Below are 23,358 nucleotides of genomic sequence, written 5' to 3'. Positions count from 1 at the left end.
TCCCTCACTAATTCCGTCGCTATGTAGCCATAGATTAGCTACGGAATAATTCTCTAGGCAATCACAAAGGAAATAAAATGAAGTTGGAAAGAGAAAGGAAAGATCAATGCAACTTGTTATGCAGCCATGATAAAAGGAAATCTCTCCTGAGTGGCATGTTTAAGAAGGAAACTCATAGGAGGCAGAATCTTAGCCCAAACCAGAAAGTGCAATCCACTTACCATGTGAAAGAAAATGCTATTCCTGTGCTTCACGATTTTGTAAACCATGGCAATCAAATATTCCATGCCTTAAATAGTCTCATAAAATTGTAAAGACTCTGAAGTGTATAAGTAGTACCCCAACTCACCAAAAATGTGTAGAGTGAAAATAGTTAATGCATCTTTGTGTGAGTGTAATGATTATTTTGAGTTTTAAAATTTTTCAATAAGAAGGTCTATCACTACAAAAAAAATGCTAGTTAGTGACAGACGCTATCCGTCGCTAACTTCGTCGCTAACACGTTTAGCGACGGATTCACGACGGATAGCATCCGCCGCATAATCCTAGTCGCTAAATTGCAATGGACATTGTCTGTAGCCAATCTGTTGCTAATTAGCGATGGATTGATGACAGACAATGTCTGTCGCAAATCTGTCGCTAATTAGCAATGACGTAGCGATGAAATATATCTGGATATAATCTGCCGCTAACTTTCGGTCGGCAAGTTAGCGACGGATTAGCGATAGACTAAAGTTCGTCGCAAAGCATCGCCTGGTTGAAATTGGCAACGACTTAGCGATGAATTATATCCGTCGCTAATTTTAAAAAAACTTAATTTTTTTTTGAAATACATTTCTCATTATACAATTCATATAACCTGCTTATAAAAAACAAAGTATAAAAAACAATTTTCTTGTTATACAATTCTTTCAAGGGTCTTAGACATTACCTTTGTTCTCACTTCCTATTTCACTTTTACATCTGTATTTGCTTTGACAAAAAGGTTTTGACTAACAGAGATTACCACTGAATTTTAAAAAGTACCCATTCTAGACACACTAAAAACAAGAGTGCCTACAATTTTCAAGTAAATTTTCAATACTTGATTATGACAAATATTCTAACAGTGAGCAGCAAAGTTGGACTGAAACAGATGCAACTTTCCAATCATATTCTTTCCTTTTAAATTATGCATTCAAGTACTATGACAATATATAAATGTGAAAAACAAACTCAAAATTCAACATGTTTGTGAAAAGATCTAAGCAATTACCCTCATGTCTTTAAGAAATACTGCCCACACAACAATAGCCCCATCAACACTTCCAAAAAGCAAAAAATGTTCCTCTTCTGACTGAACTGTAAAAAAGTAAAGAACGAAAAACAAATCAAATGATACTGAATTTTGAAATTTATTGATGTTCAATGGATTTGGATTTTTCTAGTAAAGAACTGCCTTTAGAAATAAAGGGATGCAACAATTGTAATTAAATTATTAGATCAATCATGAAAGTTGGGATGTAATAGCTTATCAAGGAGGACTAGACTCTATGGCTGATATGAATAATGTTAATGGTTAGGAATACATGCAACATATGGGAGTTTTATATAAAGCTTCATCCTTCATTAATTACTCTTGAAAACAGTAATACCTATTGTCATTAGAGCTGACTTAATGGCAGCAATACTCCAAGTAGGGTGAGCAGCTTTGAGGAGTGCACTCATCTATGGAGCCCAGGGACTACTCTTCTACAAGTTAACCTGCACCACTGGAGCCCAGGGACTACTCTTCTACAAGTTACAATTGCATTTTTCTTTCAAATATCAAGGAATCATATGTTACGGTCACCAGGGACTACTCTTCTATTATAAAAAAAAGTGCATCTTAAAGTTTCTTTTTAATGGCAACCACAGTGCTGTCTTGCATAACTCCTTTATATACTGTACCATATCCACCTCTGCCGAGTACCCTGCTTTCATGGTAGTTGTTGGTTGCTTTTTAAAGCTCTTCTGCTGAGAAAATTCTTGAATGTGTGGGACCATGTGGAGCAGACATTTGTTGATATAGCAAAAGACCTCCATTTTGCTTGAAATACTCCTCTTTGAGCATGATGAGTCGCCTTTTCTTCACAAACCAATAAGCCCATATGCCACATGCAAACAAAAATAGCAGACTCACAGTAGTAACAGCGCAATCAACAACAACACAAGAAAACAAGTTGGACCCTAGACCTGGAAAGCATGAGGACAATATGTTTCGTTATTAGGGATGGTTCAACTTACCTACAACACCTTCTATTACTAGAATAGTCTTCCTGCAACCAGATTCGTTACTTGTACCATCTCTCGTGCTTCCAAAAGGGCAAGAGCATTTAAATTGGGGGATCGTATTCTGGCAATGAGCATTAGGAGCACAAGGCTTGTTTTCTGTTACATTGCACTCATCTATGTCTGCAACACATGAAACATATCAGTGGCAGAAGATGATTCTGTACTAAATCAATCACAATCCTATTTTAGGTAATCTTTCAGACTGTCAGGTGTAGTATATCTCGCTGCAATCAACAACAAAACTTATGCCATTAAACATTGAATCCACAAATTGTTAGCAAATATATCAGAAGTCTCATAATAGTTAATGAACTTTAAAACTATTTTTGGTTCAAGATAAAGCTTGCACCTGCGAGTTTCTACTACAGAATATTGTACACTCAAGCTTAACCAATGCACACACATGTATGCTCCTAATGACAGGTTTAGATAAAAAAAGCAAAGAATATCCAAAATATATAGGATTAAGATAGCAATTTTAGATAACGAAACAGAGGTGCATGATGGGTCACTGCTTGTAGCATAACAAAATTTTTGAACAAATTCAAAAGAGAACATTTAAATCCGCAACACACCTCAAGACATTAAGCGAAGGTGTGTAGTAGCCCTTTCCTCTTGTTGTCCCACTTGACAGAGAACCGCAGAGTCATGAACAGTGGATACCAGCTCATCGGGTGACCTACAAGAGCAAGATAAAAAAAAGGAAGAGATGATCCAATCCTTCTCTTCATCGTGTTTCACCCCACAACCAGCAAACTCTGCTCAACCCACATCTAGCAAGGGGAGCAGCAGCAACATGTCCCATAACCTCATCATCTGCATCTACCACCTGGAGGAGGTGGGAGGCCACCTTGCCCTCCTCACCCTCACCTGGTCCAGGACCCTCCTTGGCCACTCCCTCATTGTCCACCTCGATGGCTCCGCCTGCACCATCGACATCTCCTCACCTTCCCCTCTCTCCCTCTTCTGCCCCAAGCGCGGCTTCAGATCCCTGGGCCACACCAAGCTCTTCTGGAGCTTCGCTCAAGCCCACTTCAACCACGACCCTGAGCCCACCAAGAACTTCTACCTCTGCGTGGTCGCCGCCGATAAGGTGTCACTCCTCCTCGGCAACCTCCCCGACGAGGCGCTCCGCCACGCCAAGGGGGACGAGCTCCCCAGAGGAGATGCCTCCCTGGCCGTGCTCGTCTTGCGGCGGGAGCACGTCTTTGGCCGCCACAATTATGCCACCACCGCCCGGTTCGGTCGCACCGGCCGCGAGCACGAGATCGGGATCTAGTGCAGCGGCGGGGAAGGGAAGGAATCCAAGCTAGTAGTGAGGGTGGATGGCAAGTCGATGCTGGTGGTGAAGAGGTTGGCATGGAAGTTCTGGGAGAATCAGAGGGTGGTCGTCAATGGGCAGTTGAAGCCGATTTGGGGGTAATCTGAAAGAGAAAGAGAGGAGAGGGAGAATTTCCCGCCCTAGATAGGGCTGTTTTTTTATCGAAAAACAGTGACTGATTCACAACGGATTTATTTTGTCTTAAATTAGTCGCTAAATAGCGATGGATTTACGACATAAAAAATTCATCACAAATCCATCGCTAAGTTATGGCAGAATTTGCGACGGAATTTTTTTGTCACTAAGCTCGTCGCTATTTAGCACCTACTTAGCAGCAAATGTTTTTCTGTCACTAATTTCGTAAATATTTCGCATTTTAGCAACAAATGGTTTTCTCTCGCTAATCCGTCAAAAATTAGCGATGAAAAAAATTTGTCGCTAATTACTGTTTTTCTTGTAGTGTATGATATATTTTATCTGTGACAAAAAGAGGGCTTGAGAAAAATAAACTTCTATAAAAAAAATAATGTAGTTAACCAAGATTCTTAAGAGCAATTTTTTTCAATAGAGCTGACAATATTTGGAACTAAAGAATAAGAATTTCTAGTCACCAAAATATCATCAACAAAGTAGAATATATATATTTGTAACCCATCTTTTCTGAATACAAACAAAGAAGGGTCTATCTTCGAGCTAATAAAACCCCGTTCAATCTATGAATTTTTAAAACCCATTAATTTAATGGTGTACAGAATCCACTTCTAAAGTTTCATTGAGAAAAACATTATTGACATCCAATATTCTTATTGGCCACCCAAATCCAAGAGCTATCGAAAGAACCATACAAATGGTGGTTGGTTTGACGAGACTGAAAGTTAGAAAAAACAATGCCTTAGTGATGAAATCCCTAAGCAACTAAACAAGATTTATATTGCTCAAGGAAACCATCAGATTTTCTTTTTATCTTATAGACCCCACTAGTACTCTACATAATTCTGAGAGCTATTTGGTGAGACAAGAGACCAAGTCTTTTTTCTTATTAGGGCAACAAACTCCTCATTCATGGCATGTTTTCACTTGGGATCTTGAGAGGCCTATTTATATGAATTTTTTTCTTGGTCTCAAATAAGCTTAATCAAGAAAGCAACAAGCAAATAGTACTTTGAAGCTATATAAAGTCTAGGTTTCAGTGTCCCCATCTTGAGCACATGTAATCATACGATGTGTTCTTTAAAGAATTGTAGAAGACTGGGAAGCAACAGGAATTTATAGTAAGGGTCGATGGTCAACAAGCAGATTAATACTTGGTGATTCAGGTGGGCTCTATGGAGATGGTTCTCGTGTTATTTCTTGACTAGCTGAGGATGGTTCATGAGGAAGGTTTGGGTTCACAGTAATAGGAGCACTGGGACTGGTGGACACAGATATAGGAATAGGTGTCACGACAACAAGGTATTTACTTTGGCTCTTAGGTTTTATAGTAGTGCTCATGGGAAAGTTGCTCTCATCAAAAGTAATGTCTCTTGAGATAACTATCTTGTGTCATAGGTTCTAAACAAATATACTCATGGTGACTGTTGCTATATCTCATGGAAACATGAAGCTTGGATCGAAAAAACCAACTTGTGGGATCAATATGTCCTAAGATTTGGATAACAAGAACAACCAAAAGTTTTCAAAAACTTATTGTAAGGTCATTTTTTAGACAAGACTTCACGAGAACATTTAAAACTCAAATTTGGTGTTGTAAGTCTAGTTATAGATAGACAGCTGCAACAAAGGCATATGTCCAAAATTTTTGCGAGATACCAGCTTGAGCCATATGAGTTAAACATGCATGTGCAGACAAGTCACTCGATGGCCAATACCAGACTCTTTCAAAAAGGGATCTAAAGCCTTGAATTCGCCTCCTCTATCAATATGCAAATATTTAATTTTCTTTCAAACAAGATTTTCAACAAGAACTTTCATTTTTTGAAAAACATTGAAAACATCTGATTTATTTGTCAACAAGAAAAGCCATGTATATTTAGAAAACCCATTAACAAAAATCACATAGTTTCTAGGATCACTCACACCCAAGACTGGGGCTAGCTCCCAAATATCAAAAAATATAATCTCAAGAAAAATGTTGCTTATGTTGCTTTCCAATTTGACAAGCAGAACACACATGAAAACCATTATTTTCAAAAGACAAACCAAAACAATTAATAACTTTAAGAACTATTTTTAAACTAGCATGTCCAAGTCTTTCATGCCATCTATCAATAGTAGTTTTTTTCACCAATAAAAGCTATCTTATTACTACTATTTGAAAAATCAACTGAATAAGGTCCATCTTTCTGTTAGATCACATCGTTTCACAATCAATATCATGATATAAATCCGAATAGGTATTAACATAATAAACATGATTAACAGTTGATCGAAACGAAAACAGAGAGAAGACATGTCAATTTTCATATTATACCAAAATTCAGACAAAAACAAAGGACCAAACAGATGCATAGAACATAATAAAAACAATAGTAACATGTTAATACTATGTAACAGGTTAAGGCGTATGAAAATACTCCCCTTAGAGAAGATTCGCCCCCACATACTATATAAAAAAGGGTCCAACGTCCTTCCCCCATGATACAATAGCCTCAGTGATCCGGATCGGTGCACTCCGATGATAGATCGTTCTTCGAAGACAACCTCTCAAAACCGCTGTTGCAGAAAACCCCTTTCTGGGAAAACACAGGAGAGAGAGAGAGCGACAAAGGAAAAGCAGAAACCTTTCACGTTCTGTGAATATCTGCGGTAACCCTCTAACCACGCCCTTTTATAACCACTGAACGGTTACAAAAGACGTGGAATAGACCCATTACCATTCGATCCAACGGATCGATTCGTTATCCATTTTGCTTTTTCTCTTTATTTTAATCCAAATAAAAAATAGTAATGCGGGATAAAAAGAACATTGAACTTAAGCCTTTAGGGAGTGCTGTATGCGCATCCTTGTTTGTGCAGCTTTGGTTGTGTGATATTTCTCTTATATGTATCAAACCTTTTTTCAAAAAAAAACCCTGGGTGTATTATTCAAAACTTACCTTTATTTTCAAAAACCCCAGGTGTATATTTTCTATCTACCTACATCTTCTTTTTCCTCTTTTTAGGACAAATTTTCTTCAAAACCCTGAAAAACTCTTTTAAAAATCCCCTCAATCTTTCAAAATGTCCAGGTTTGATTCTTTAAAAGGTCTATCCGTAAGTTCTGCATTCTATCTGACTTGCTTCCTCCTTTTGCCTCAGTATCACTCCGATGGCATCTGAATCTCCCGATACTATCTTTCCTTGGGATCATGTCCTCTAGAACCCCAGATCTGCAGGTCATCCAGTCTCGTACTTTCTTCCCACGGTGGTATTATTCTTGGTTCGCCACCTTCTCACGTATGTTCCCAGATCACTTGGATGACTGTGGGTTGGAGATGGCATCAGCGGTAGGCAAGCGAGTCATCAATGGAGCGTTGATTCAGGCCATGGCAGAACGATGGAATCCACGTACCTGCACCTTCTGGTTTCCCTGGGGAGAGATGACTCTGCTGATGGACGAATTCAACGACATTATGGGATTGCCCGAACCAGCTGGTCAGCCAGATGATCCTGTCGAGCAGCAATTTTTGATCAACATCAAAGGGGTAGATGTTCGAGAAGCCTTAGCAAGAGCAACGGGGAGCAGATCCTGGCCTCTCACTGAGATTGGTGGGAATCAGTTCATCGACCTGTTCGAATTATATCAAAAGTACGGAGCCTACAGAGAGGTTGACACTTTGTCCCGAGCAGCGAAGGACAGAATTCAGCACGCCATGATCCTGTGCACAGTGGGGTTAGCCTTCTTCCAAGATGGTCAGAATTTTATAGACATCAGAGTTGCTCAGCTCTTTCGGAGATGGGGAAGCAAGCAGACCCGCCAACTTTCAGTCTTCATGGCCGCATTAGCCTTCCTTTACAGAGGCTTGGCTCGATTTGCTCTTGGGGAAACCATTCTAGTAGAAGGATGCACTTATGCCTTGCAGTCATGGTTCCTGCGACACGTTCCTTCGAAGGCCAGTTCTTTCAGGTTCAACAGTAAGCAGCCGAAGACAGTCATCCAATGCCGAGCTCTGATCGAGAAGCTGCATCAGGAGGAGATCACCTGGGATTTCTTTGATAGAAGAGAGACTGTTCCTCGATACACTTATGCCCGTGACAAGCGCTACAAGTTGATGGGCCCTTTCTTTTGTATTGATTATCAGCCGGAACGATGTCTGAGGCAGTTTTCGCAGCGGCAAGTTCGTGCCAACACCCGTTTCCCGACAGACAACGTGTCAGAATTCAACCTGCAGTCGGATCAGTGGTCTGGGGCATATCATGTCGCTAAATATACCTGGAACGCATTTATTTCTCTGTCTATTTTTCCTGGGCCAAATGTATCATCTGAATATCAAGAGTGGTGGCAAACTGTCTGCCCACCCTCTCTTTGTCTTTGAAAAGATATCAATAAAAATTTACTTTTTGGCCAAAAAAAAAAAATGTTGCTTTCTGTATTTTGTTTGTAGCACAAATAAAAGTCACAAAAACTTGAGTGACGACCTAATCCCAGGTAAAAGGGATATTCCTTCCGCATCTCTTCAAATCTTATCATGGTTGACGACCTCGCCTAGGTAACAAGGCACATTTCTCTGTTATCATCAAATGATAATACAATTATCACAAATCGTGTGATGACCCAATCCCGGGTAATGGGATAATCTCTTGAAATTGTCTACCAAATCCCTTCATTTCTTGCTTTCTCTCAAAGAAATTATGATTTTCAAAAAAAGCTTCTCCATACTCTAACCATTCCCATATTCTGCAGGAAAGCTTTGGCATCTGAAAAATGGTTCAGACAAGGGCTGATAAGAGGGCCGCTCAACAGCACAGTGACAGCGAGCCAGAGGAGATGAATTCTCCCCGATTATCCAAAAAGCACGACTCCGGAGATGAAAGTGATGTTGATCCAGCCATGTATCGGGTTTTTCAGAAAATGATGACCAAAATGATGGCCGAGCAGGCTAAGGCGGCTCCAAAGAAAGCGGCTTCTAAGACCAAAGCGAAGAAAAAGCCCATGAAGAAGCCCGTCAAGATTAGCAGGCAAAAAGTGCAGCGTGACAGTACCTCTGAAGATTCTGAGTCAGCGGAAGAAAATTTCGAAGAAGAGCAGCTGATCTACATTCCGAAACATCTGCGGCAGCCCAAGAGGCCGGTAGAGGAGTCAGTGTCAGTAAACAAGCCCAAGCATGGCCCCCCCGCAGAGGATTCAATCCAAGCCTTGACCAAAATAGTCAAAGACCTGCAAGTCCGAGATAAAGGAAAAAGGTCATACACCAGACAGGATTTCTACCTTGGTTTGGAAGGAGACATCAATTTGGAGAATCTCCCCCGAAAATTCATTAAATTCGATGGATCCGGAGATCCCAAGGCCCACCTTGCCATGTTCTTCGCAGAATGCGCCCGGTTCAGCGAAGACAACCGTGCCCTATTTCTCTGTTTTCCCCACAGTCTGGAGGGGATGGCTGCCAAATGGTATGTTGAGCATGTCAATCCCATCGAACTAAGGGATTTTGACAAGGTGGTCAACATGTTTGTTGAACGCTTCCTATTCAACACGGAAGCTCTGCCCACCCTGAACCACCTGTGCAACCTGAAACAAGAGGCCAATGAAAAGGCCAGGGATTTCATTCATAAGTGGAGAAGCCTTTGCAACAAAATGAGAAATCCTATCTCCGAGGAACATGCCCTCCAAGTCATCCTCAACAACTTCTCCCAGCCCCTAAAAAGCCTCCTCTTCCCATATCCCTCCAAATCGTTTATCGAACTGACGGAGCGAGCAGAATGGCTCGAGATGGGGGTAGAAAATGGGATGTATGAAGGTGTCGCCTTAGCCAAAAACGTGCAAGACCCAAAGAAGAAGGCACACTTCACCTACTCCGCCGAGGTTCCAGGGGATGATCAGGGCAGTAGCAATAAACAGGGCAGTGGCAGTGGCACAAAGCCCGAGCAGAACAGAGGAAGGAAAGGAAAATTCTTCAAGAACAATGATAAGCCTCTCCCGACCGGTCCTCAACAAAAGGGGGACCTTCAAGAAAAACCTAAACATATAAACTGGAGCAGGGATCAGAAGTTCACTCCCCTCGACCAGCCTTTAGAAAAAATTCTGGAATACTTGTTGTCTCACGGGATGGTGAAACTTCCCAAGGTCGCAGATCCGCCAGTGCTCATGGGTAGATTTAAGGAACAGTATTGCAAGTTCCACAGGGCGATGGGCCACGACACTGAGTATTGCTTTGTCCTGAAGCATCTGATTCAGGATTGTATTGATAAAAGCATCCTCATCGAGGATGAAGAAGAGGGCAAAATGGATGTTCTATCCGCCCAATTCCCAAAACATTCAGTGTCAACCGTTTCAGAAGGTTCTTTTCTCCCGCAGCGTCACATACATCCTTGCTCCAGCGAAGAAATAAGTTTGCAGCATCAGGTGATGATTCTACATCAGAATCAACCTGCATTTCAGAGAGGGGATATCCTCTCATTTTTAAATATTAGAAACATGTCAGTTGAGAGTGGAAAAATCCAAGTTTTTCCAAAAAGATTTGTGAAAAGGGAAGCCTGCATAGAGGAAGCAGAAACCTCAGAAGCAGCAGAAGAGCGGGCCAAAAGCCTTCAGAAGCCTATCACAGCACTCTCCAACATCTCCATCTTTGAGTTGACTCACGACTCTCCCCAGCATAAAGAAAAATTAGATGATCTATTGAGGAAGATCAAGGTGACACCGGGTACCACGCCCGAAGACATGGCGCATATAGTGAATCAAGCAATGACTAATGCGCCTATCACTTTCTCTGATGAGGACCTGCCTAAGCCTCATTCATTCCACAACAATGCATTGTATATAGTGGTCAGGACCAGGGGCATGACTGTCCCACACGTACTTGTGGACGGAGGCAGCAGTCTGAATATTTGCCCAGAAATGACAGCGAAAGCATTGAGATTAAAAGAGGAAGAATATGTGCCTGATCCCATCACCATCTATGGCTTCGATAATCATGGGCAAACTGCCAAAGGCAAAATCTTTTTGGAAATCTTCATCAACTACTCAGTGCATACTGTGTTGTTCCATGTCGTCAATGTACCACCGACTTACAATCTTCTGTTGGGACGAACATGGATCCACAATGCCAATGCCGTTCCATCAACTCTCCACCAGTGCATCAAGTGGTCTAAGGGTGGAATGATCACCACCATTTTGGGTGAAGACCCTGAAGAGAGGCTGCCACAGCCTATGATTCCTCGTCCGACATTCACAGCTGATATTTCAAGCATCCGAGAAGCGGATGAGATCAATCTCAGTGACAGTCTAGAGATGCTGAAGCTAAAAGATGTCATGGAAGAAGAAAATGTCGCAGCCACGGTCCAATGGCAGGGACTTTGTTTCTTCAAGCTAGGAGGACGCATCAATTACACTTCCTTCAAAGATCATCCCTTATTTCCTCAGTTCTCCAAAGCCAGAAAGGGATTTGATTTGCTGATAAAACATGGATACCAGCCATTCCGAGGCATGGGGAAAGATGAAAACGACATGATAGAGCCCATCATTCCAGTTCGGCATGCAGACAGTTCAGGGTTGGGGTTCACCGGCCAGGATTCCAGCAAGAAGACCATTTTTGTCAGAGGAAGCCAATAAAGAGATGATGCCTTAGTTTTCCTGCTTTCTTTTCTTATCTTTTGTTGAAACTTGTAGGGACAACACAATCCCATCTTTTGTCAATGTCTTGTAAATACTTTATTTCCAATCAATGAAAGATCAACTTTCTCTTCACATTTTGAGCATCTATCATTTCTTCTTATATTTTGTCTATGTCATTGTTCTTTACTTATACAAAAATTTGATTTGGCTCGTACTTTCTCTCAAAAACAACCTCTTTTTGGCATTTACAGGACCCTTAACTCTTAAATCAATGACAAGATTTGTTATCAATCCCAAGTATCTAAAATTAGCAAGGTTTCCTGAGATGAAAGACAGAGCAGAGCTCAGTCAGACAACGGAACAGACTGAAGGGCCAGCTGAATTTGATTCCACTATTCAGGATTTGCCAGAATTTGCTCACATTCAGAAGCAGGATGAACCATCATCTTTGGTTCAAGATCCAACTAAGGATATTGACATTGGGTCGGAAGATGATCCGAAGATTCTCAAAATCGGGTCGAGTCTAAGCAAAGTTGAAAAAGCTAGACTCATCCAATTCCTCAAAAAACATCAGGAAGTATTTGCCTGGACTTATGAAGATATGCCCGGATTGGATATCAAGTTGGTTGAGCATCGACTCAAATTGAAGCCAGAAGCCGGACCAATCAAGCAAAAACTGAGGAAATTAGACCCTCGAATTGAGCAACAAGTCAAGGAAGGACTTGAAGATTTATTAAAAGCAGGCTTCATCCGAGCCATTGATTACCCAGATTGGTTGGCAAATATTGTAGCAGTCCCTAAAAAGAACGGAAAAGTTCGGATTTGCATTGATTTCAGGGATCTCAATAAGGCCACCCCGAAAGATGATTATCCACTTCCTAATATTGACCTCTTGATCGATAGCACAACAGGTCACGCCATGTTTTCTTTCATGGACGGATATTCAGGTTATAATCAGATCAAGTTGGCCGTTCGTGATCAGTCGAAGACTTCATTTACTACTCCATGGGGAACCTTCTGCTATACAGTTATGCCATTTGGGCTCAAAAATGCCGGGGCAACTTATCAAAGGGCAATGGCCGTTATTTTCCACGATCAAATGCATAAGAATATGGATGCATATGTGGATGACATTTTGGTTAAGTCTAAAGAAGAAGAGGATCACCTTGATGCTCTTAGTCAAGTTTTTGAAAGACTTATTCTTTACAAGTTAAGACTTAACCCTCAAAAATGTGTTTTTGGAGTAGAGTCCGGCAAACTGCTCGGCTTCATCATCAGCAAGAAAGGGATCGAAGTGGATCCGGCTAAAGCGAAAGCCATTATTGACATGCCGCCTCCAACTAATCTGAGAGAATTGCGAAGTCTTCAAGGGCGTATTCAGTCTATTCGCAGGTTCATCTCCAATTTGGCTATGAGATGTGAGCCTTTTAACCATTTGCTAAGAAAAGGAGTTAAATTCGAATGGGGATCAGAATGCCAACTCTCGTTTGAGCGCATCAAGCAATATCTCCTCAATCCACCAGTTTTGAAGCCGCCAAAGCTGGGAAAGCCTCTCTTACTATATATTTCAGTCAATCAGAATGCGTGTGGTGGATTCCTCGCTCAATATGAAGAAGGCAGTTTAATAGAGCACGCCATCTACTACGTGAGCAAAACGTTCATTGATTATGAAAAGAAGTATTCTCAGATGGAGAAAACTTGTCTGGCTCTGGTCTGGATGTGCCAGAAATTGAGACATTACTTATTGGCTTCTGAAATCAAGTTTCTATCGAAACTTAATCTGCTCAGATACATTCTTGAACAACCTTTTCTCACTGGACGAATCGCAAAGTGGCAAGTCCTATTGATGCAATATGACTTAGAGTATGTTTCTCAAAAGTCGATTAAGGGCCAAGCGATCGCAGATCAGTTGGCAGATTTCCCTCTGACAGAAGAAATTAAAACAGAGGATGATTTTCCTGACGAGCACATCTGTAATGTCCAACAGCCCCCAGTTTGGAACTTGTTCTTCGATGGCTCTAAAAATATGTCTGGCATCGGGATTGGAGTCCTGTTGATCACTCCAGAAAAAGAAATGATCCCTTATTCTCTTAAGCTTGGTTTCCAATGCACTCATAATATAGCCGAGTATGAAGCTCTAATACAAGGCCTCAAAATCTTGCAAAATTTCGATGTCAAAAGAGTACATGCCTTTGGTGATTCCCTACTTGTTGTCAGTCAAGTTAACACTGAATGGCAAGTGAAAGATTCCAAATTGATTCCGTATCAGAAGATCGTCCTAGCTCTTGTAGACAGCTTCGAAGAATTTCAGCTCAATCATATCAGAAGAGAGCATAATCAGATAGTCGATGGCTTAGCCAGTTTGGGCTCCATTTTATCATTCAAAGGTGGTGAGTCATGTCGCTCTTTCGAAGTCGGCAGACTCGAACAACCCGCTTTCGATTCAATTATGCAAGTAAACCAGGTCAATCAGAAGGAGAGGCCTTGGTATCAAAGTATCAAGAATTTCATTGAGACTGGTGAATTTCCACCAGAGATGCCAAAAAGGGAGCAACGTGCAATCCAGCGTATGTCTACCCGATATTTCATTCTCGCCAATGTCCTCTACCGCCGTGGATTCAGTTCTGAGTATTCAAGGTGCTTAGACAAAGAAGAAGCTATGGAAGTTATCCAAGAGGCACATGAAGGGATTTGTGGTGGCCATGCTGGCTATCAAACTCTCGTCAAGCAGATCGTTCGAGCAGGATACTATTGGAATACCATGCAGCGGGACTGTCATAGATTTGTGAAGAAGTGCGTCAAATGCCAATTGCACGCACCTTATATTCATGCTCCGGCTGCATATCTACAATCAGTTGTTTCTCCTTGGCCATTTTCTATGTGGGCTTTTGACGTCGTCGACCCGATTACTCCTTCTGCTTCCAACGGACACAAATACTTCCTGGCTGCGACAGAGTATTTCACAAAATGGGTTGAAGCTGTTACTCTACGCACAGTAGAAGGCCGCCATGTGGTTTCTTTCATTCATAAGAACATCCTTTGCCGCTTCGGCATACCACATGATATTGTCTCAGATAATGGAACCCATTTCAAAAATGAGAAGATGAAGACATTCTGTTCTAAATTCAGAATTTCCCATCATTTCTCAGCCCCTTATTACCCTCAAGGGAACGGTCAAGCTGAAGCCACCAATAAAATTTTGATTCGTATTTTGGAAAGGACTGTGAAGACAGGTCGAGACTGGCATGAGAAAATTCATGACGCGCTTTGGGCATATCGAACCACCATTCGGACTCCGACTAATGCCACTCCTTCAGAACTTGTTTACGGGACTGAAGTGGTGCTACCTCTCCATATCCAAAAGCCCGCTCTCAAATTCGCTTCTCTCTTAGAATTGCCACTTGATCAGTATCAGCAGCAGAGATTGGTGCAGCTAGATTTACTGGATGAAAAGAGGCTCAAAGCAGCAGAGCACGCTCAAGCTTATCGACAGAGGATAGCTCGACATTATGCCAAGTCTGTCATTGAGAGAAAATTTCGAGTTAACGATTTGGTGCTCAGATCGACAGCTCATCTCAAGCATCGACCACAAGGCAAGTGGTCACCCAATTGGGAAGGCCCTTATGTGGTTAAGGAAGCTTTGCCTCGCAATTCGTATCGTCTAATCAATGCAGATGGAGTGGAGATGCCAGGTCCCATCAATGCTCTGCATTTGAAGAAATTTTATACTTAGAATTTTCATTCAAAAATCTTTTGTACTATTCAAAGAGCCATTTCAATAAAAATAATGATCTTCTATCAATTCTTACATTCTTCTCCATGATACTGGGGCATTTTATTTTAATCCATAATCATCTTCTTCCATCATATGCAGGCAGGATTAGACGAAAGTTCTTCTCCTCAAATTTTGTTAATTCTTAATTGATCCTGTGATTTTTATTGTCTTTTCATTTGATTCATTTTGCTTTGATCAGATTTACATCAAGCTAATGCTCGTTTATGTCAAGTTTTAACAAATTTTCCAATCTTATTAAAAAAAATTCTCTACTTTTTCTTCAAATTACCCCTTCAGGTTAAGGGATAAACCTGATGCCTCCTTTCAATGAGGTATTCTCTTTATTATTTCCCCGTTCAGGATAAGGGGATAAATCCTGAATTATCTTCTAAAAACTCATTTTGAAAATCTAGCTCATCTTCAAAACCCAGCTCTCGCACTGGTTATTTCTCAAAATTGAGCTCATTTGGAAAATCCGGTTCTCACACCGGTAACCTTCTAAAATCAGTCTTCTGACCAAAGACCTTTCTCCTTCTAAATTCAAGTTCTGACTTAAATCTCCCAAAACTTCACGTATTTTCAAAAGATCCAGCTTTTGCCGGTCATGTATTTCCAAAGGATCCAGCATCTCGCTGGTCATGTATTTCCAAAAGATCCAGCATCTCGCTGGTCATGTATTTTCAGAGGATCCAGCATCTCGTTGGTCCTGTATTCCAAAAGATCCAGCTCTTGCTGGCCGTGTATTCCAAAAGATCAAACCCTTAGGGTGCGACTCCTCAATTCTATCATTCTCAAACCTTCAAGATCTTCAATCTTTTAAAATTCTATCAGTTTCCCAACCTCTGGTTGTAATATCCTCAAAATCTTATCATTTTCTCAACCCTCGGGTTATAGTCTCCCAAATTCAATCACTTTCAAACCATCAGATTAAATCCTTCATTTTCAAAATCCAGTATTTTTCACTGGTCGGGATTTGAAATCCAGTTGTCATAACTGGTCGGGATTTGAAATCCAGTTTTCATAACTGGTCGGGATTTGAAATCCAGTATTTTTTCACTGGTCGGGATTTGAAATCCAGTATTTTTCATTGGTCGGGATTTGAAATCCAGTTGTCATAACTGGTCGGGATTTGAAATCCAGTTTTCATAACTGGTCGGGATTTGAAATCCAGTATTTTTCACTGGTCGGGATTTGAAATCCAGTTGTCATAACTGGTCGGGATTTAAAATCCAGTTTTCATAACTGGTCGGGATTTGAAATCCAGTATTTTTCACTGGTCGGGATTTGAAATCCAGTTCTCATAACTGGTCGGGATTTAAAATCCAGTTTTCATAACTGGTCGGGATTTGAAATCCAGTATTTTTCACTGGTCGGGATTTGAAATCCAGTTCTCATAACTGGTCGGGATTTGAAATCCAGTATTTTTCACTGGTCGGGATTTGAAATCCAGTTGTCATAACTGGTCAGGGATTTGAAATCCAGTTTTCATAACTGGTCGGGATTTGAAATCCAGTATTTTTCACTGGTCGGGATTTGAAATCCTGTGTTTTCACTGGTCGGGATTATCAAAAATCCTGTTTCTCATAAACTGGTCGGGATTTCCAAAACCTCATGTATTTCATCAAATCCAGTTTTCTAAAGTCTGATTTCTTACGCCATTTCTTTAAATTACAGCTCAAGGTCTCATCAAAATCTATATTGAGTGATTATTTCACAAAGAATTCATGAAAATTTTGCCAATTTGCTAAAAACATTTTGTCGATTCTAAATATTCTTACTACACAAAAAGAATTTCCTTAGATTACCTCATGTATTTCCTTCCAAGAAGGTGAAACTCTTCGCGAAAAAGAGGTAAAATTCAAATATTTTCCTGTTGATCAACCAAAAGGATGTAAGAAATATCCTCGATATAATCAATGAAAGAAATCTTCAATGATATTGAAAAGCCAGAAGTGAATTTATATTGATCTTGGCTATGGCGCATGTTTTAAAATGACTTTCTGGCAATCAGGTAGTGGAAATATCTTGAGCTATAAGAAGAATCCACTCAACCCAATATCTTCTCATTTTCGTTTAAAAGTTGCAATCAAATATCCGCAAAAGGGATCTCTCAATTGTCGTCAAGATGAAGGCGAATTAAGCGAGTAGACCCCCGGGGCCAAAGAAGATTTGAAACATCTCCAAGATGACGGAATTTGTGACGGATCCTTCCAGGGAAAGTTCGGATCACCGTTAAGATGAAGGCGAGTGTGATGAACCTACCAACAAACCCTAAAAGATATTTGATTTCTGCTATCATCTAAAGACCTTTTGAACCAGTGAGATCAATAGAACCTCTGAGATAAAAGAAGGATCGGAGCATCTCCAAGATGAAGGAGTTTGTGACGTGCCCTTCCCTGAAAAAGAGAAAAAGTCAGGACATCCAAATGAAGGATGATAAGAAAAAAAAACCGAGAAAGCCTAATGACTCAAAAAGAGTGCAAAAAGATCATCGTAGGGAAAACGCCCAGATATCAAAACTGCCAAAGTTGCCAGAAGTCATCTTTTCTCATGCAAAATTCTTTTATCAATATCTCTTCATTTCTTGCTTTTATGAAATTAAGAATATTTCTTTTATTCCCATATCAGGGAAATGGATAGCTTCCTTGAAGAAAATCATCAGTGCTAAATTTTTGAATTTAACTCTTAAAAACTGAAGAGTTAACCTCATTGGAGGAAATACTCTAGGTAAAAGAGAAAATATCTTTCGCACATACGTGCATATTTCCAAACGTTTGAATCTACTATGATTTTATCTTATTGGCAAAATTTTCTAGCTATTCCAAAAATGAAATAAACATTCAATATCCATTTTTGATGCAACTTAGCGTTGTCTATATCTTCTAAAAGAGTTGCCTCATTCAGTTGAAGTATCTCTTCCTGTCCCATCGCGGTTTCTTCAGTCAAGGATTCCGTATGGTGTTCCCACTCAGGTTAAGGGTCAAAACCTGAATTTTCTGCGAGAGGTCATTAATTTCAAAAAGTTATTTCAGTCTTAGCAAATGAGACGCCCAAAATCATTTCTTTTTCCAAACTTTAAGGAAACCTATATTTTTCTCCTTTCGCAAACCCCTTTCGGATTTGTTCGTCCAAATTCTGAAGGTCCCATTATGATTTCTCCATTTGAGAAACCCATATGGTAGATTTCCTGTCCAGGTTAAGAGTTAACCCGGGACCTCGCTTTGCGAGGTATCTTCCTTGCAGGTTTGGGTTAAACCTGAGTCTCGTTCCAACGAGATCTCTCGTTTGGATGAGATGATTTCTTCCAGTCCCATCATAGCTCCTCCCATCAAGGAACCCATACTTCATACATTTATCCAAAAAAAGGATCATACTCGGGCTTCATTTCACAAGGCGTTTTTCCAAAATGTCCCATCAAGGTCCCCGTATATCCCTTTCCTCAATTCAAATTCATCTTGATATATCTTCGTCCCATCCAGGTTAAGGGCTAAACCTGAATCATTCCAAAGAGAGTATCTTGTCTCACCCATGAGACCTGATCAAAATTTTTATTTCCCACCATTTCAGAATTTCCATCTAAAATCCCATCACGATTTCCTCATTTTCTACTCAATCATATCATCTTCGAGGATTTTGTCTCCCCAAAACCATTCAGGATAAGGTTTCAAAGCCTGAAAAACCATATTTTCAAAATAATTCTTCCACACCCAGTTCAGACTTGCTGACTGGGGCATTTTCAAAATTTGGAGTGTTGTCTTTGCCACTAAGTTCGGCTCTCAACCGGCTTAGTAGCAAAGAGGGGCATCTGTGAACACCCCAAATTTTTCAAAGTTTTGTAAAAATGACCCTTTTGCCCTTGACTCCATCTTCAGAGAAATCAAAGCAAATTCTTCAGACTTTCTGGATTAAAAACCATATTAATCCATTCAAAATCGTTTTCAGGTTCAAATCTGGCGCTTTAAATCCATATTTCCTCAAAACCCGGATCCTGACCCATTTTTGAAGAAATTTTCTCAAAACAGTTTCTAAAATTCTCAGAAAAATTCTCTTTTGTAAATATTCTACAAAAACACAAAAAAAAAATAGTTTTAAACCTTGATTTCTCGTAAAACTTTAGGATTTTATTCTAAAAATACAAAAAAATAGAAAAATAACATGAAAAACCAAAAAAATTGGGAAAAGTTACAAGAAAAACAAAGAATTTTTAAGCCTTGTGAAACAATTTTCTGAAAGCCTCATTCCTCAACCATTTTTTTTCAAAATTCCCTAAAAAGGAAACCTCTTTTTGGAAAAAAGGAGAATTCCTAACAACCCGCTCCCGCGCTGCCTTCTTCTCCTCTCTCCATCGTCCATCTGCAAACCGCATGTTCTCTTTTCCACCATCAATCCTCAACGGATTGCCTTTCTCGAATATTCCATTTCACCTTTAAGAAGAGGCCTCCAAGCCTCTTCTAAGGGGGGAATAATTTTTCATTAAGATCGGCTTTTCCACCTTCCCATCGCATACATTGCTCTTCCCTTCCTTATTTTCCCCTCCTTCTTCCTTCTTCTATTCCCATTTTTCCTGGGTCGACTGAAGCAATCCCCCTTCCAGCAAAAGTAGCCAAGAAATTTGAATCTGCACAGCATAAAGAGGGAATTTCATCCGGTCCAGGAGCTCACAGGACGCAGCGATCGTCTTCTACCACTACATCCCCTTCGGTTGTTATCTTCCCTCCTTCAAAAACTCTGCGAGAATCAGGCAAGAACTTTTCCCCTTTTCTTTTCGATTTCTTTTGCTTTTTTTTTTCTCCTTTGTTATTTACTTTTCTGATTTTCCCCATTTTTGCACCACCGATGAGGTTGAGTTGCCTGTGCAATCTCGACTCATCCCTGTGCAAACAGTAAAGGAGTTCTGTAATTCCAACATTTTTTTTTATTATTTCCTTCCGACTCATCACTTGTTTCGTCTTCGATTGCCTCTCCTTTATTGAGATTTCTGATTAAGGTCTAATAACCATGGTATGTTTTAATTACTCCTTGTTTTATTTTATTTTGTTATTATTTTGGGTCTCCAATTTCCAGTTTTGTTCACTCATTTGATGGCTCTTAATCCCTTTACGGTGGTCAAACAATTGAGCATCAGACCTGCAAACTTCCTAGTTTCAGGTTGGCGCCAATAATCCATTCCGTTCCATCCCACTTTCCTTCGACTTTCATGTAACTATCCACCTCCAGGCAGCAATTTCTCTCCAGTAGTCGTTTCTCTTCCCTCTGATAGGATGAAGAAAAGCCATTTCTACCTATTACAAACAATACCTATAGGCATCCCCTCGGGCACTTCCTACCCAGACAGTAAAGGGCCCATTGAGTATCAGCAGAATCCCTAAGACATCGTGGAAATCAACTCACGACCAAATTTGGAATGGTGATTTCCACCGATCAGTGTAACGCCCATCTTGAGGAGATTAAGAATGAGGTTCTGCCCAAATCATGTGTGTGTTTATGTCTCTTTTCATTCCAGTTTTTCATTAAAATCTTAATCTGAAATGAGCTTCTTTAGCGTCTGAATCATTACAGCATGGATTTATATTTTTTTTTTATATTGGCCTATGTTCTTGGGTTCTTCAAAACTCCTTCCATAATTGATCGGCTGATCAACATCTGATCAGGTACGGTATATAGTAATCTTTCCCATGTTAGAATACCTTGAGTAAGCTGTATCTTCAGGGGCTTCCTTTGTTCTGTATCTAACTGCTTGAAACAATGTGGCGTTATTTCTGGTAAGTTAATGTCTTGGATGTGGTTGTACATTCGTCAAATTTCGTTATGAGGAAGTGTATACGCAAGCCTGAATGTACTTAATTCATTGGTTTATTATGATTATCTGCTGATTTCTTTTTGACAATATAAATTTGCTGCAGGCATATCTGATATTGTTTTCTCCCTTGTTTATTTTTCATAGCAGTAAGTATATGTCCTCAGTAGGGTGTAATATATGTTGATTCCTATTTAACAAACCAGTAACTTCTGTAAAATCAGTAGATATAACATTGCCTGAGATGAGATTATCATCAAAATCACTGGATCTCATTAGGATGCCACATTTTCTGTTACTAGAGTTAACAGAATTAGATGTTCAGTTGTATCCTTGTTCTATTAAGCTATGGGTATTCCTGAGGTGTTAGGAGTTTTGGAGAAATTGTTATTTCTTAGACGTTGATTCCTTGAATCAGGCACATGTAAGAATGATAGGTCTGCATTTTAAAATGTTTACCAAATATATTTCATTATAAGGTAGAAGTATGAATCTGGACATCTTGGAGGTGGGTCTCTGGTTTGAAAGAGATCAGTTATGAGCCAGATCGAATGGTGATTGTTCCCCTTGGTAGATAGAACAACAACATGAATGATTTTTGAAAAATCAGCCTAGGGTGTTTCTCATGACGTTCATAAAGGAGCCACTGGAGGTTCATTCCATTGTTCAAACTTTGGAAAAGGTCTGGAAAGCTGTCCCACATAATACAAAGTAGAGGCCAAGGTTTTTGAGTAGCAACAATGACTGTTGCTGCTGGACCTGAATGTTTAGATTCCATTCTTGAAACGGCACCAATCCGGTATACTTCAGTTTTATGACCAACACCCTCCACTACTTGCCCCTTTACTACTTGTAAAGAACATACTGCTACATACCCCATGGCTCATCTCACACCAGCAAGGGTTTTTCTAGTGCCCATGGTGGTTGTCACCACAGTGCCTACCTTGCTGCCATGGTTTGGCAGAAGAATCTATCATCAGCACCATCTGGTCCACAGCCACCTTGTGGCTATCTACCACACCATTACCCAAATTAGGCCATCCTGCTGCAAACAACACAGCAGCAGTACCCAAAAACCTGTCGCAGCCTTAGTAATATCACTTCCCCCGCACCTTAGCACATCTCTCCATTGAATATACCCCTATATGTATATGTATATGCCTATACATAGACATACACATTTATGTGAATATACCTGTATATGTATGTATATATATGTACGTAGGTATATAGATATCTTTTCCATCCTTTTATCATTTTTTTTATTGGACTCCTATATATATATATGATTTTCCCTTTTACTAATCTGGTTGTTTTACAGGAAACATGTAAAAGATATTATTTGGGATTGTATATTTTATCCATTGTAATAGTTAGGTTGGAATAAAAATTTACATTTCTTGCTTTAGGTAGAATGAATGAGCATCATAGAATACCATGAATTGTTTATTCCATGCATTTTTTTTTCTTTCTTCTTTATTTCTCAAATTCTCACAATGGTGAAACACGAATGGCACGTGCACCATTTCATAAAAGGTAAGTTAATTCTAAGTTGATGATTTACACCAACGGCCATAGTCGGGGTGTAAACAAGACTTAGTATTTTTATCTTTTATGAAATAACACTGGATCCACACTGGATCCTCTTTCAAAAATCATCATATTCTTCAATTATTTTACCTTTTATCAGAGTTTAACTTAGAATTAATTCAATATATATACCAATGGCCATAGTCAGGGTATATTGAGAGTTAATTCTATTCTAAACTCTATAAAAGCACAAAAATGTGTTTCATTCTTTACTAGAATATTAATATAGATTACTATATAATACATTCAATGACCATAGTAAAGGATGTATTATATTTTCAATCTTATTTTAATTCATTTAAAGAATGAAATAGCTTTTCAAATTCCAATTTTATTCAAATTCATTCATCATATAGGATAGAATGGCATCATATTTTCAAAATTTCCTTTTCAAATTCCAAGTGATTCTTCTTCTTCATTCCTCAGATCAAATCTTGTTCAAATCCAATTCTATCTCATTTCAAGATTCAAAAATTCAATTTCAAAGTCCAATTTCATTTTATATTCAAAAATCACTTTATATTCAAACTTCAAATCTCCAACTCAATTCAAAATCCAATTTCAAAGTTCAATTTAACTTTGAAGTTTCCGATTCATCTTCTGATTCAAAATCAAGTTTTCTTCAAGTTTTAAATCAAAGTTGAGATTGACTCTGAATCTCAAAATCCAAACATTCCTAGGTTCAATCTAGGTTTCAAAACCCAGATCCATCTTCAAAAGTCCCATTTGGGCTTTCAAAACCCAAAATCCAAAGTTAATCTCAGCTTGGATCCAGATTTCCAAGTATGAATCAAACCCCATTTTGGATCTCC

At 39.7% G+C, this 23,358-nt stretch overlaps 1 protein-coding gene across 1 annotated transcript; it reads left to right on the top strand.

Annotated features, from left to right (window-relative positions):
- Window positions 1-3,022: 3,022 nt before the first annotated feature.
- Window positions 3,023-3,592, top strand: LOC149837217 (uncharacterized). Its single transcript, XM_090007994.1, has one exon. The coding sequence runs from the start codon at window positions 3,023-3,025 to the stop codon at window positions 3,590-3,592; it is 570 nt and encodes a 189-aa protein (XP_089864120.1).
- Window positions 3,593-23,358: the final 19,766 nt, after the last annotated feature.

Source organism: Nuphar pumila, chromosome 5 (genome assembly GCF_984573655.1).
Source record: "Nuphar pumila chromosome 5, dmNupPumi1.hap1.1, whole genome shotgun sequence".
NCBI classification, from domain to species: Eukaryota; Viridiplantae; Streptophyta; class Magnoliopsida; order Nymphaeales; family Nymphaeaceae; genus Nuphar; species Nuphar pumila.
This window is presented reverse-complemented; position numbering and strand designations above follow the sequence as displayed.

Excerpts from the sequence above, each read along its gene's own strand:
- LOC149837217 (XM_090007994.1), top strand. The coding sequence starts at position 3,023 with ATGATCCAATCCTTCTCTTCATCGTGTTTCACCCCACAACCAGCAAAC.